Here is a 16,409-nt window from a genome sequence, read left to right on the forward strand (position 1 = left end):
GGATTTTCTTTCTTTTTTGGGTCACCCTGCCTCGGTGGGAGACTGCCGACTTGTTGAAAAAAAAAAAATGTGTGTGTGGTTCTGTTTGATTTGTACTGTAGTGTCTTGTCTCAAAAATTATTTATTTAAAATTGCCCTAAACAGTTTCACAGTTAGTTGGACAGGATAATCATAAGTTAGGAATGCATCTGGCCTAAGACAATCGATATACAGTGGAGCCTCAGTTTTCATTTGCCCTGAATTTTGGCGAATTCGGTTTTCAACAACTTTTTTCATCAAAATTTTGTCCCAGTTTTCGTTGAGTTGACACTGGTCTGCCGTACCAAGCGTGTCTGCCCACTCCCACACAAAGCATCCCACGCTTTCTGAGTCAGTCTGGCTTTGTTTCTCGTCAAGTGAGCATTACCCTGCATGTTCATCTGAAACATTGCTTAATCATCCATTGTTTTTTGTGCTTGTTTATTGAGTGCGACTGCTAAATAAGCCACCATGGGGCCAAAGAAAGTTCTGAGTGCCAGCCCTTTGATTAAGAAGGCGAGAAACACAATAGAATTCAAGAAAGAACCCAGAGAATGAGTTGCAAAGTTTTGTGGAGAAATATCACTAACACCCTCTACAAATTTAGAGGGTGGTAGTGGTGGTGGTAGAGGGTGGTAGTGATGGTGGTAGAGGGTGGTAGTGATGGTGGTAGAGGGTGGTAGTGATGGTAGAGGGTGGTAGTGATGGTGGTAGAGGGCGGTAGTGATGGTAGTAGAGAGTGGTAGTGATGGTGGTAGAGAGTGGTAGTGATGGTGGTAGAGGGTGGTAGTAATGGTGATGATGGTAGAGGGTGGTAGTGATGGTGGTAGAGGGTAGTAGTGATGGTGGTAGTGATGGTGGTAGTGATGGTAGTAGAGGGTGGTAGTGATGGTGGTAGAGGGTGGTAGTGATGGTGGTAGAGGGTGGTAGTGATGGTGGTAGAGGGTGGTAGTGATGGTGGTAGAGGGTGGTAGTGATTGTGATAGAGGGTGGTAGTGATGGTGGTAGAGATAACTTCTCCTCTCTCTCTCCCCTCCTCTCCATCATCCATACGCCAACAAGAGTTTTCAATAAAGGTAAAAGTGATGTTAAATGTTCATTTATCCATTTCATTAGTCCTTTATATTTATTTCTCATTGTTTTCTGTATGTAAAACTATAGTTATTCTCTATAAAATGTGTTTTTTGTTAATACTTTTGGGTGTTCGGAACAGATTAGTTGGATTTACATTGTTTCTTGTGGGAAATATTGCTTCAGTTTTCATCAGATTTTTTGGAACGAATTAATGACGAAAACCGAGGTTCCACTGTACAATCAAAATCCTGTTTGTCAAGGTCTGTTTTAATCATATATAAAACAATCTATGTCATAAGATGTGATTAAAAGCTGTTAACAGGGGGTTAGTAACCCCTTCTCCTGTTTAAATTACTAAATGTACAAACAAGAAAAACTCTTTCTCGTTTTTGGGTCACCCTACCTTGGTGGGAGATTGCTCCTGTGTTCAAAAAGCAAAAAGCAATCTTAACAACTACTTAGAGGAGCAGTTTATTTTTACAATTGTAAAGGAAGAGGAATTTTTTTAATGTATTGCTAAATGACAAATTTAATTGTCTAGGTAATAGGTTGGTAGACAGCAGCTGCCCAGGGAGGTGCTACCGTCCTGCCAAGTGAGTGTAAAACGAAAGCCTGTAATTGTTTTACATGACGGTAGGATTGCTGGTGTCTTTTGTCTGTCTCATAAACATGCAAGGTTTCAGGTATGTCTTGCTACTTCTACTTACACTTGGGTCACACTACACATACATGTACAAGCATATATATACACACCCATCTGGGTTTTCTTCTATTTTCTTACTAGTTCTTGTTCTTGTTTATTTCCTCTTACCTTCATGGGGAAGTGGAACAGAATTCTTCCTCCATAAGCTGTGCGTGTTGTAAGAGGCGACTAAAATGCCGGGAGCAAGGGGCTAGTAACCTCTTCTCCTGTATAAATTACTAAATTTAAAAAGAGAAACTTTCATTTTTCTTTTTGGGCCACCCTGCCTCGGTGGGATACGGCCAGTTTGTTGAAAGAAGAAGTAGGTTGGTAGACAGCAACTGCCCAGGGAGGTACTACCATCCTGCCATGTGAGTGTAAAACAAAAGCCTGTACAGTGGACCCTCATTTTTCGTAATTAATTCGTTCCAAAGAGTGTGACTATTATCGAAATTGACATTTTGCGAATCCATTTTCCCCATAAGAAATAATGTAAATCCAATTAATTCGTTCCAGACACTCAGAAGTATCAAAAAATAAATTTTTTTTTGATACTTATGAGTGTCTGGAACGAATTAATTGGATTTGCATTATTTCTTATAGGGAAAATGGATTCGCACTAAAGAATGAACATTGAACATGACAATTACCTTTATTGAAGGCTGTTGTTGATGAATGGAAGACAGGGAGGAGGGGAGAGGGAAGAGAGGTTATTGTTTGGAAGGGGAATCCCCGTCCATAAGGACTCTAGGTCACTTCAGAGATCACTTCCCTAGCTTAAATATAGATTTACATGCAGAAAAAAATGCCAAATAAATGTAAAGCACTAATAAAATGTATAAATGAACATTTAACATCACACTTACCTTTATTGAAGACTCTTGTTGGTGTATGGCAGAGGGAGAGGAGGCAAGTTTATTGTTGGAGAATATGATCCTAATATCAACTCTACGGCTTATTTATCTATCACAATTCAACTAATATGACATATTAAACAGTATTAATAACATAGAAACATGGAATATACTCTAAAATGAATAAAATAAGTCATTATGTATGTCACGAGAGGTGTTGTGTTGATGTTGGGTGTATAAGGGCCACTGAGAGCATAAGCCATCCATAATGGTGGTGAAGCAGCAGCTGAGGCGGCGGCGTTTTCTGTAGCTCTATATAACTCCAACAACATTGGAGGAGTTAGTAGAACCACTGAATCACTGAAGAAGGCACCCTCTTCCACCATCACAACCACTACCACCCTCTACCACTATCACAACTTCTACCACCCTCTACCCCTATCACAACTGTTACCACCCTCTACCACTATCACAACTGCTACCACTCTACCACCACCACTTTCATATTTTTCTACAAACTTTTTCTTAAATTATGTGTGTTTCTCACATTCTTTACCAAAAGACTGGCACTAGAAGCTTTCTTTGGAGCCATGGTGGCTTATTTAGCAGTTGCAAGCACTAAAACGAATGGAATATTATGAAATGCATCACATGAACTCGTGGGATCATCCTCGCTCACTGATAAACAATGCACACTGGCTGGGAATGGAGTGTGAGGCTGCTCAGGGCCATGCATACTCTTGCGAGTCAAACAACAATTTTCAAGCCAATGTTTTGATGAAAAAACATTACAATTTTCAAAAATTACGACTTTCGAGCCTTACGAAAAATGAGGGTCCGCTGTAATTGTTTTACATGATGGAAGAATTGCTGGTCTTTTTTCTGTCTCAAAAACATGCAAGATTTCAGGTACATCTTGCTACTTCTACTTACACTTAGGTCATACTACACATGCATGTACAAGCATATATATACACACACCCTTCTGGGTTTTCTTCTGTTTTTCTTACTAGTTCTTGCTCTTTTTTATTTCCACTTATCTCCCATTAAGTAAAAAATATCGTATGATATGAATCTTCTTCTTTCAACGCACCAGCCGTATCCCACTGAGGTGGGGTGGCCCAAAAGGAAAAACAAAAGTTTCTCCTTTTAAATTTAGTAGTATACAGGAGAAGGGGTTACTAGCCCCTTGCTCCCGGCATTTTAGTCGCCTCTTACGACACGCATGGCTTACGGAGGAAGAATTCTGTTCCACTTCCCTATGAATATGATATGCTAAATAAATAAGTAAATAAATAGCTACTGACACTGAATAAGTAAATAAATAATTACTATAACTAATTGCTTTTGCACCATCATAAAGTTGAATCATCATAAGTCAAGTAGCAGCTGTATATTTATACTGTATGTTTTGTGTTTCAGATATTTGTAAATGAGAACACAGATGTTGCTAAAAATTTGCGCCAGGAATTTGTTCGCATTCGTAAAAACCGTGAAGATTATCGAAAAGCAGTGCTAGCATACCTGGTATCTCGATCCTTCAGTCATAACTGTATGGTCTTTGTTGGAACAAAGGTAAGTGTCACAATAACTTGTACCATTAAATATCATGATAAAATCTGTTCTTTTTAATATATCATGCACTGTCATGTTTGAAAACATTTTATATATTTTCAGTACAATATTCCTAATTTTCATTAAAACTCACTATTTGCCTTTGCCTATAGCATTTAAGCTTCATTACATCTTTTTTTTTTTAACGCATCGGGTGTTTCTCACTGTAGGGTGACCCGAAAAAGAAGAAACCCTTTCATCATCATCACTCACCATCACTGTCTTGCCAGAGGCGTGCTGATACTACAGTTCAGGAACTGCAGCAGTACAGTACAGTGCCTGTGCTCCTTCAGAGCACAGGCACTGTACGTCCTACCTCCAGGACTCAAATCCTGCTAACTTGTTTCCCTGAATCACTTCATAAATGTTATTGTGCTCAAACTCCAACAGCACATCAAGTCACAAAAACCATTTGTCTCCACTCACTCCTGTCTAACACACTCACACATGTTTGCTGTACATCCAGACCCCTTACATACAAAATCAGAGGTATAACTCAGAGGGCTGATATTTCAAGAGGTTGGAACAGAACAGAATGACCAAGAGTGTGTATAAAGCTTGGGTAATATGATGAAGGGGTAATGATCATTCCATGAAGAATTGGAGGAAGCGGGTAAAGGAAGTTTAGAGTGCTAGGGTCTTGATTATCCAGGAGGCTTGTGTGAGCATTAGACCGGTCCAAAAAAATAAAGTTGTGAAATTGTTTGCTCCACAAGTTTTATTTTGTTACACTGTTCCTAAGTAACATTCAGACCAATTTTCTGGAAATTTCATTCAATTTTAGGAGTTGCACAAAAAGGTATCTCTCACCAACAGAAGAGAAACTGAAGAAATTTTAATTGTTGTTCCTCTTTTGCGTAGCATAGCTCCAATTTTCTCTGAAAGCAGAATGAATCAGTAACCAGTTTTTAGCGCTTTGTTGAGTGTGAAACAAGCGAGCGATTATATGTGCATTAAAGAGGAGGTACCACTTGATTTAACCCTTTCAGGGTCCGTCCCGTAGATGTACGGCTTTACGTTCAGGGTCCAAACCGTAGATCTATGCCATGAGCTCATCTATGCCATGAGCTCAGCTCACTCTAATAAGCTGTGAGTGGTAAATTTGGGCCTAGATATGAGAGAATACATCTATGTGATATGTGTGCACCACATAAAACAAATCCTGCAGCACACAGTGTATAATGAGAGAGAAAAAGCTGAGACCGTGATTTTTTATTAAAACGGCAGTGTTCTTTCGTATGTTTTTTATAGTTATATTTGAGATTTCTTAGTCTCGTTTGATAGAATGGAAGATATATTACAGAAGTAGAGATCATTTTGATTGGTTTTAGTACTGGAAATGGCTTGAAACTGAGCTCAAAGTAGCAGAAATGTTAAATTTTTGTCGGTTCAAGAGTAAACAAACGACCTCACACGTCTAATACACGCCAGCTGGTGGGTCTAATATACATGTACATTCACAAATGTGATGATGATATTTATACAATTATTATAATATTGCATAACATTAAATGTTCTATTTTTTGGTTTGAATAAAAATTCATTATTTGAATAAAAATCAAAATGGAATTCATTTGTAAAGCCTGAAAACATAACTAATGAGCAGAGGAAATGTTAGTTTAGTGCCAGGAATTCCTGCATTGTTTATTCTGGACCCTATTTTGAAATTGTAATATTTTGAACTTTGTGTTAATTTGGCCAAATTACCAATTTCCGATCACTTTATTTTGTAGTTGAAACAGTTGACTGGGCGATTTCTTGTGCTCAGTCGATAAACTAGAAGTAATACTAGTGAAATAGCTAAGAATTTGGTCGACTGGAATAATGTAATTGGCCTAAAATCTGAGTCAAAGTCGGCAAAATCGCCGATTCGTAAATATCGCTGACACATCAAAATTCGCGTGAGCATAATTTCGTCAGTTTTCCATCAAATTTCGTACTTTTTGCTTTATTACCTTCAGAAAAAGTTTCTCTACCATTTCATAAGAAAAAATAAATTTTTTTTTAAATTCTTGGACACTGGTGCACCCTTTGAAATTTGGCCTTTGGACCCTGAAAGGGTTAAATAAAGCACGTATTTGTCATGAATTCTTGGATGAGAAATTGTTGGTTTGATCAACCTTTGCCAACCACTGGACTATGTATTCAACTGAAAAATCACTGAAAATGGGTGTTTTCCCCAGCTGATTTCTCCCACTAAAAGTTGAAAAAAACGTTAATGCAAATTCTTAATTGTATTCTCCTATCTTTTCTCTTTTGAAATCAGCAAAGAAAACATAGTGTGACGACAGAAAATCTCATGCAGTTCGCTTGTCAAGTTGAACAAACGTCAAAATTTGGCCAAACATCCCCTCAAATACTGTAATTTTCTGGGGGGTTCCCATGGAATTTGAGCGAAACAAACAGTTAACAACATAATTTATTTCATGAGACTATCAGATTCAAAAGGAATTAGGTCTCTGTCTTATATAGGGAAAAATTATTAGCCTCTCAAAAGCATCTGGTTGTGTTGGGTTGCTCATTTGTCATACCAACTGCCAGTAAGACGTTGCTCTGCTCGCTCATAATAATGCTTCCTCATGCCTACTTGAACAATGAAATAAGGTGGGACTTCAATCTATTATTTTTTTTTTATTATCACACTGGCCGATTCCCACCAAGGCAGGGTGGCCCGAAAAAGAAAAACTTTCACCATCATTCACTCCATCACTGTCTTGCCAGAAGGGTGCTTTACACTACAGTTTTTAAACTGCAACATTAACACCCCTCCTTCAGAGTGCAGGCACTGTACTTCCCATCTCCAGGACTCAAGTCCGACCTGCCGGTTTCCCTGAATCCCTTCATAAATGTTACTTTGCTCACACTCCAACAGCACGTCAAGTATTAAAAACCATTTGTCTCCATTCACTCCTATCAAACACGCTCACGCATGCCTGCTGGAAGTCCAAGCCCCTCGCACACAAAACCTCCTTTACCCCCTCCCTCCAACCTTTCCTAGGCCGACCCCTACCCCGCCTTCCTTCCACTACAGACTGATACACTCTTGAAGTCATTGTGTTTCGCTCCATTCTCTCTACATGTCCAAACCACCTCAACAACCCTTCCTCAGCCCTCTGGACAACAGTTTTGGTAATCCCGCACCTCCTCCTAACTTCCAAACTACGAATTCTCTGCATTATATTCACACCACACATTGCCCTCAGACATGACATCTCCACTGCCTCCAGCCTTCTCCTCGCTGCAACATTCATCACCCACGCTTCACACCCATATAAGAGCGTTGGTAAAACTATACTCTCATACATTGCCCTCTTTGCCTCCAAGGACAAAGTTCTTTGTCTCCACAGACTCCTAAGTGCACCACTCACTCTTTTTCCCTCATCAATTCTATGATTCACCTCATCTTTCATAGACCCATCCGCTGACACGTCCACTCCCAAATATCTGAATACATTCACCTCCTCCATTCTCTCTCCCTCCAATCTGATATCCAATCTTTCATCACCTAATCTTTTTGTTATCCTCATAACCTTACTCTTTCCTGTATTCACCTTTAATTTTCTTCTTTTGCACACCCTACCAAATTCATCCACCAATCTCTGCAACTTCTCTTCAGAATCTCCCAAGAGCACAGTGTCATCAGCAAAGAGCAGCTGTGACAACTCCCACTTTGTGTGTGATTCTTTATCTTTTAACTCCACGCCTCTTGCCAAGACCCTCACATTTACTGCAACAGTAACACCCCTCCTTCAGAGTGTAGACACTGTACTTCCCATCTCCAGGACTCAAGTCCGGCCTGACGGTTTCCCTGAATCCCTTCATAAATGTTACTTGGCTCACACTCCAACAGCATGTCAAGTATTAAAAACCATTTGTCTTCTCTCACTCCTATCAAATATGCTCATGCACGCTTGCTGGAAGTCCAAGCACCTCGCACACAAAATGTCCTTTACCCCCTCCCTCCAACCCTTCCTAGGCTGACCCCTACCACGCTTTCCCTCCACTACACAGATATGTACACTCGAAGTCATTTTGCTTTGTTCCATTCTCTCTATATGTCCAAACCACCTCAACAACCCCTCCTCAACGCTCTGAATAATAGTTTTGGTAATCCCCCACCTCCTAATTTCCGAACTACGAATTATCTGCATTATATTCACACCACACATTGCCCTCAGACGTGGCAGCAGCATTTGCGATCTCTTTGTCTGGATACACTCGAAGGGTTTGGAGGAAATCCAAGTCATTGCAAGGGGCTTGCACGCCACATGGAGCCTTGTTCCAGAACCAGATGTAGATCAAGGCGACAAGTAAGAGTAGGTTCTGCTTCAGATGAAAGAATTGTGACATACGAAGTATGTCACCTCACGTTGGAAGCCAGGCAGTTGAGAAAAACTTGAGAGGACACCCTACTAACCACCATTCCAATGCACTTCGTGTGCTCGGTGCTGAGGATGCCATCTGCGATAGAGAGAAACCAAAGATGAAGTTTTTGCGGAACTTTTAAATATGCATGAAATGGTCCAAATTTTGGCACACAGTACAGGTTCATATAGCAGAATAAAAATTACATTGTGGAGTGCATTTCCTTTGAAGTTTTAAAATAAACATGTACAGTGGAACCTTGATTTCATGTTTCTAAGCATTTTTTGGTGTTTTTTGTATTATTTGCATAAATAAGTCACCATGGGGCCTACAAAGATTAGTGATAACAGCCAACCAAACAGAAAATTGGCTGGGAAGAACTTGTCCAATACTCAAATGGAGCGGCACTCGAACAGGCTTCTGGAATGAATTAAGGTCGCATAACAAGGTACCACTGTATTTTTGGACCGGTCCAGTGAGCATATTAGACTGGAGTGAAGACAAGTGGTTTTAGTGGCTTGACATGCTGTCATAGTGTGAGCATTGTAAAATTTATGAAGGGATTCAGGGAAACTGGTTAGCCAGACTTGATTCCTGTAGGTTGGCAGTACAGTGCCTACACTTTCAAGTAGTGGTGGAGATGCTGAAGTTCAGAAGATCATTTGAATTGTAATGTTTTTGCACTAATGACAAGACATCTCCTGAATGAATAATAATTATTAGTTTTTTTTTTTTGGGGGGGGGGGGGATTACCCTACCTTGATGTGTTAAAAAAAAAAAAGGTGGTTTTTTTCTACATATTTATTGACACTTTTTCTACCGAATATTCAGGTATACATTATTAATTATCCATGGGAAAGTGGAAAAGAATCCTTCCTTTATAAGCAATGCATGTCATAAGAGGCAACTAAAATGCTGTATAAATTATTAAATGTAAAAAGAAAAACCTAGGTAGTAGGTTGGTAGACAGCAACCGCTCAGGGAGGTACTACCGTCCTGCCAAGTGAGTCTAAAACGAAAGCCTGTAATTGTTTTACATGATGGTAGGATTGCTGGTGTCCTTTTTTTCTGTCTCATGAACATGCAAGTTTTCAGGTACGTCTTGCTACTTCTACTTACACTTAGGTCACACTACACATACATGTTTTTTTTTTTTTTTTTTTTTTTCAACAAGTCGGCCGTCTCCCACCAAGGCAGGGTGACCCAAAAAAGAAAGAAAATCCCCAAAAAGAAAATACTTTCATCATCATTCAACACTTTCACCACATTCACACATTATCACTGTGTTTGCAGAGGTGCTCAGAATACAACAGTTTAGAAGGATACACATATAAAGATACACAACATATCCCTCCAAACTGCCAATATCCCAAACCCCTCCTTTAAAGTGCAGACATTGTACTTCCCATTTCCAGGACTCAAGTCCGACTATATGAAAATAACCGGTTTCCCTGAATCCCTTCACTAAATATTACCCTGCTCACACTCCAACAGATCGTCAGGTCACAAGTACCATTCATCTCCATTCACTCCTATCTAACACACTCACGCACGCTTGCTGGAAGTCCAAGCCCCTTGCAAACAAAACCTCCTTTACCCCCTCTCTCCAACCCTTTCGAGGATGACCCCTACCCCGCCTTCCTTCCCCTATAGATTTATATGCTTTCCATGTCATTCTACTTTGATCCATTCTGTCTAAATAACCAAACCACCTCAACAACCCCTCTTCTGCCCTCTGACTAATACTTTTGTTAACTCCACACCTTCTCCTAATTTCCACACTCCGAATTTTCTGCATAATATTTACACCACACATTGCCCTTAAACAGGACATCTCCACTGCCTCCAACCGTCTCCTCGCTGCTGCATTTACCACCCAAGCTTCACACCCATATAAGAGCATTGGTACTACTATACTTTCGTACATTCCCTTCTTTGCCTCCATAGATAACGTTTTTTGACTCCACATATACCTCAACACACCACTCACCTTTTTTCCCTCATCAATTCTATGATTAACCTCATCCTTCATAAATCCATCCGCCGACACGTCAACTCCCAAGTATCTGAAAACATTCACTTCTTCCATACTCCTCCTCCCCAATTTGATATCCAATTTTTCTTTATCTAAATCATTTGATACCCTCATCACCTTACTCTTTTCTATGTTCACTTTCAACTTTCTACCTTTACACACATTCCCAAACTCATCCACTAACCATTGCAATTTTTCTTTAGAATCTCCCATAAGCACAGTATCATCAGCAAAAAGTAACTGTGTCAATTCCCATTTTGAATTTGATTCCCCATAATTTAATCCCACCCCTCTCCCGAACACCCTAGCATTTACTTCTTTTACAACCCCATCTATAAATATATTAAACAACCATGGTGACATAACACATCCCTGTCTAAGACCTACTTTTACCGGAAAGTAGTCTCCCTCTCTTCTACACACCCTAACCTGAGCCTCACTATCCTCATAAAAACTCTTTACAGCATTTAATAACTTACCACCTATTCCATATACTTGCAACATCTGCCACATTGCTCCTCTATCCACTCTATCATATGCCTTTTCTAAATCCGTAAATGCAATAAAAACTTCCCTACCTTTATCTAAATACTGTTCACATATATGCTTCAATGTAAACACTTGATCTACACATCCCCTACCCACTCTGAAACCTCCTTGCTCATCCGCAATCCTACATTCTGTCTTACCTCTAATTCTTTCAATTATAACCCTACCGTACACTTTTCCTGGTATACTCAGTAAACTTATTCCTCTATAATTTTTACAGTCTCTTTTGTCCCCTTTCCCTTTATATAAAGGGACTATACATGCTCTCTGCCAATCCCTAGGTACCTTCCCCTCTTTCATACATTTATTAAACAAAAGCACCAACCCCTCCCCCACTATATCCCCCCCCCCTGCTTTTAACATTTCTGTCATGATCCCATCAGTTCCAGCTGCTTTACCCCCTTTCTTTCTACGTAATGCCTCACGTACCTCCCCCACACTTACATTCTGCTCTTCTTCACTCCTAAAAGATGGTATACCTCCCTGGCCAGTGCATGAAATTACTGCCTCCCTTTCTTCCTCAACATTTAAAAGTTCCTCAAAATATTCTCGCCATCTACCTAATACCTCCATCTCCCCATCTACTAACTCCCCTACTCTGTTTTTAACTGACAAATCCATACTTTCCCTAGGCTTTCTTAACTTGTTTAACTCACTCGAAAAATTTTTTCTTATTTTCATTAAAATTTCTTGACAGTGCCTCTCCCACTCTATCATCTGCTCTCCTTTTGCACTCTCTCACCACTCTCTTCACCTTTCTTTTACTCTCCATATACTCTGCTCTTCTTATAACACTTCTGCTTTGTAAAAACCTCTCATAAGCTACCTTTTTCTCTTTTATCACACCCTTTACTTCATCATTCCACCAATCACTCCTCTTTCCTCCTGCCCCCACCCTCCTATAACCACAAACTTCTGCCCCACATTCTAATACTTCATTTTTAAAACTATTCCAACCCTCTTCAACCCCCCCACTACTCATCTTTGCACTAGCCCACCTTTCTGCCAATAGTCGCTTATATCTCACCTGAACTTCCTCCTCCCTTAGTTTATACACTTTCACCTCCCTCTTACTTGTTGCCACCTTCCTCTTTTCCCATCTACCTCTTACTCTAACTGTAGCTACAACTAAATAATGATCCGATATATCAGTTGCCCCTCTATAAACATGTACATCCTGGAGCCTACCCATCAACCTTTTATCCACCAATACATAATCTGATAAACTACTTTCATTACGTGCTACATCATACCTTGTATATTTATTTATCCTCTTTTTCATAAAATATGTATTACTTATTACCAAATCTCTTTCTACACATAGCTCAATTAAAGGCTCCCCATTTACATTTACCCCTGGCACCCCAAATTTACCTACTACTCCCTCCATAACATTTTTACCCACTTTAGCATTGAAATCCCCAACCACCATTACTCTCACACTTGATTCAAAACTCCCCATGCATTCACTCAACATTTCCCAAAATCTCTCTCTCCTCTACACTTCTCTCTTCTCCAGGTGCATACACGCTTATTATAACCCACTTTTCACATCCAATCTTTATTTTACTCCACATAATCTTTGAATTAATACATTTATAGTCCCTCTTTTCCTGCCATAGCTTATCCTTCAACATTATTGCTACTCCTTCTTTAGCTCTAACTCTATTTGAAACCCCTGACCTAATCCCATTTATTCCTCTCCACTGAAACTCTCCCACCCCCTTCAGCTTTATTTCACTTAAAGCCAGGACATCCAGCTTCTTCTCATTCATAACAAACACAATCATCTCTTTCTTATCATCTGCACAACATCCATGCACATTCAGACTTCCCACTTTGACAATTTTCTTCTTATTATTCTTTTTAGTAATCTTTACAGGAAAAGGGGTTACTAGCCCAATGTTCCCGGCATTTTAGTTGACTTTTACAACACGCATGGCTTACGGAGGAAAGATTCTTATTCCACTTCCCCATGGATATAAAAGGAAAAGTAATATGCCTTTTCTAAATCCATAAATGCAATAAAAACTTCCCTACCTTTATCTAAATACTGTTCACATATATGCTTCAATGTAAACACTTGATCTACACATCCCCTACCCACTCTGAAACCTCCTTGCTCATCCGCAATCCTACATTCTGTCTTACCTCTAATTCTTTCAATTATAACCCTACCATACACTTTTCCTGGTATACTCAGTAAACTTATTCCTCTATAATTTTTACAGTCTCTTTTGTCCCCTTTCCCTTTATATAGAGGGACTATACATGCTCTCCGCCAATCCCTAGGTACCTTTTCCTCTTTCATACATTTATTAAACAAAAGTACCAACCACTCCAACACTATATCCCCCCTGCTTTTAACATTTCTGTCATGATCCCATCAGTTCCAGCTGCTTTACCCCCTTTCATTCTACGTAATGCCTCACGTACCTCCCCCACACTTACATTCTGCTCTTCTTCACTCCTAAAAGATGGTATACCTCCCTGACCAGTGCATGAAATTACTGCCTCTCTTTCTTCCTTAACATTTAAAAGTTCCTCAAAATATTCTTGCCATCTACCTAATACCTCCATCTCCCTATCAACTAACTCCCCTACTCTGTTTTTAACTGACAAATCCATACTTTCCCTAGGCTTTCTTAACTTGTTTAACTCCAAATTTTTTTCTTATTTTCATTAAAATTTCTTGACAGTGCCTTTCCCACTTTATCATCTGCTCTCCTTTTGCACTCTCTCACCACTCTCTTTACCTTTCTTTTACTCTCCATATACTCTGCTCTTCTTATAACATTGCTGCTTTGTAAAAACCTCTCATAAGCATATATATACATACCCCTCTGGGTTTTCTTCTATTTTCTTTCTAGTTCTTGTTCTTGTTTATTTCCTCTTATCTTCATGGGGAAGTGGAACAGAATTCTTCCTCCGTAAGCTATGCGTGTTGTAAGAGGCGACTAAAATGCCGGGAGCAAGGGGCTAGTAACCTCTTCTCCTGTATATATTATATATATTACTAAATTTGAAAGGAGAAGCTTTCGTTTTTCCTTTTGGGCCACCCCACCTCGGTGGGATACGGCCGGTGTGTTGAAAGAAAGAAAGAAGAAAAAGAAAATCTTTTGTTTTTCTTTTAGGTCACCCTGCCTCAGTGGGAGACGGCCAGTGCTTTGAAAAATTTAAAACTACTGTACTCTATATTTTAGTATTAATGATAGATATAGAGAGGCATTCTTAGTTATCTCATAAATTAAGAGATACTGTACATTTTTTAGACAATGATTTGAAAAAGGTTCCGGATGGAGTAGCACATTGTTTAAAGCTCTGTCTCCAGTTTGTAGGCTATTTGTAAAATGTGACACCTATGACATTAAAGATTCATTATTTCAGCACGATACAATGTTTGTGCAGAGATGGGTGACAATGAGGTGTGCATGCAGAAAGGTCCTTAGTATGCAAATCATTTTGGGCAAACTTTAGCCTATCTTAAGACTAATAAGGCAATAACCAATTGATTACTTATATAATCAATCTCTTAAGTGGCTGTAGCAATAAATTGTGACTTTTATTTTCAGACAGTAAAAAGAGAGATTGAATTGTTTGTGTCCTTTCAATTTAGGTTCTGGCCCATCATTTAAACATTCTACTTGGGTTGCTGGGAGTGAGGTCTGGTGAATTACATGGTAACCTCAAGCAAGCTGAACGTCTTCTAACTCTCAAAAAGTTCAAGGATGATGAAATTGGTGTTTTAATTGCTACAGATGTTGCTGCCCGAGGTCTCGACATTAAAGGAGTCAAGACAGTAAGTCTGTTAATGCCTTGCATTGTAAAAGGAATATTTTTGGCTTTATCACGGTATAGTAAGCAAAAATGCTGCATGCAATTTCAATAAGGTACAGTTACTTGCATAAAATCAAATTTTATTCCACATATATTTAAAATAATTAAAGCACAGTAGCAAGAACTGGTATATATTTATGTATTAAGAGGTTAAATTTTCTCTCCATGCAGTATTTCATGTCTTAAAAATATTGCATTATACTCTTTAATGGTGGTTCATTATCTTAAAATGGAGTTTTTATACCAATAACTGATCATCAAGGATTTCACTTTTATTATGACAGTGTTACTCAGTTTCCTTGTTATCGGCATGTTACTGTGCATAACTTAAAATTCAAAGTCAATTCTCATTCATTACAGAACACTGAGAAACCTAAACTGATCATATGAGCTCTTATGATTTCACAAGTAACAGTTTGACTGGGGAGCACCTAAAAAACAAATGGCTTCAGTCCATTTCCAGAATGATCTTCCATGGTATATTTATTCATCTCCAGTGCCATTTCAGGTCATAAATTACACATTACCTAATAAGTATGTTGGCTACGTTCATCGAGTTGGTCGCACTGCCCGCGCTGGTCACTGTGGACGCTGTATTAGCTTGGCTGGAGAACATGAATTCCTGATGCTGAAAGAAATAAAGAAATGCTCTAAAACTGCGATGTTTGAGAGAATGCCAAACAAAGGTATGCATGTGTCATTTAGAAATATTTGTCTAATTTTGTTAGAATAATGGACTACTGAGAGAAAAGTGTTTGGGTAAAAAAATAAAAGTTAAAAAAGGTATATATACATATATGCGTGGCCTGGTCATGGACCAGGCCATGGGAGCTCCGTTGACTCCTGGAACGCCCCCCAGGTATGCCATGTGCAAAAGTGTGACAGGTTTTAGACAAACCTGTTAGCTGCACTTGTGAACTTGAATTCTGAAGATGGAAATTACAGTGCCTGCACTCTGAAAGATGGGTAGGGATGTTGCTGAAGATCATTTGGAATCGTCATGTTCTTGCACTTTTGGGAAGACAAATGGTGGCAAAAGTGTTTCCTTCTTTGAGTCATCCTGCTTTAGTGGGAAATGTTAAGACAACATATTTTTTATTATTATTTATTATCACACTGGCCGATTCCCACCAAGGCAGGGTGGCCCGAAAAAGAAAAACTTTCAACATCATTCACTCCATCACTGTCTTGCCAGAAGGGTGCTTTACACTACAGTTTTTAAACTGCAACATTAACACCCCTCCTTCAGAGTGCAGGCACTGTACTTCCCATCTCCAGGACTCAAGTCCGGCCTGCCGGTTTCCCTGAACCCCTTCATAAATGTTACTTTGCTCACACTCCAGCAGCACGTCAAGTATTAAAAACCATTCGTCTCCATTCA

The 16,409-nt window shown here is 39.3% G+C and overlaps 1 protein-coding gene across 5 annotated transcripts in view; it reads left to right on the forward strand.

Annotated features, from left to right (window-relative positions):
* The window catches only part of Rs1 (Dead-box helicase Rs1), a gene marked incomplete at its 3' end in the record, with an annotated part of 126,584 nt that extends 110,870 nt beyond the window's left edge, over nucleotides 1–15,714 (forward strand). For all 5 annotated transcript variants that reach the window (XM_070099863.1, XM_070099862.1, XM_053795743.2 and 2 more), the window contains 3 exon segments: nucleotides 4,051–4,203; nucleotides 14,808–14,990; nucleotides 15,537–15,714. In XM_070099863.1, the coding sequence (XP_069955964.1) occupies nucleotides 4,051–4,203; nucleotides 14,808–14,990; nucleotides 15,537–15,714 (514 nt within the window).
* Nucleotides 15,715–16,409: the final 695 nt, after the last annotated feature.

Source organism: Cherax quadricarinatus, chromosome 69 (assembly GCF_038502225.1).
Source record: "Cherax quadricarinatus isolate ZL_2023a chromosome 69, ASM3850222v1, whole genome shotgun sequence".
Taxonomy (NCBI): domain Eukaryota; kingdom Metazoa; phylum Arthropoda; class Malacostraca; order Decapoda; family Parastacidae; genus Cherax; species Cherax quadricarinatus.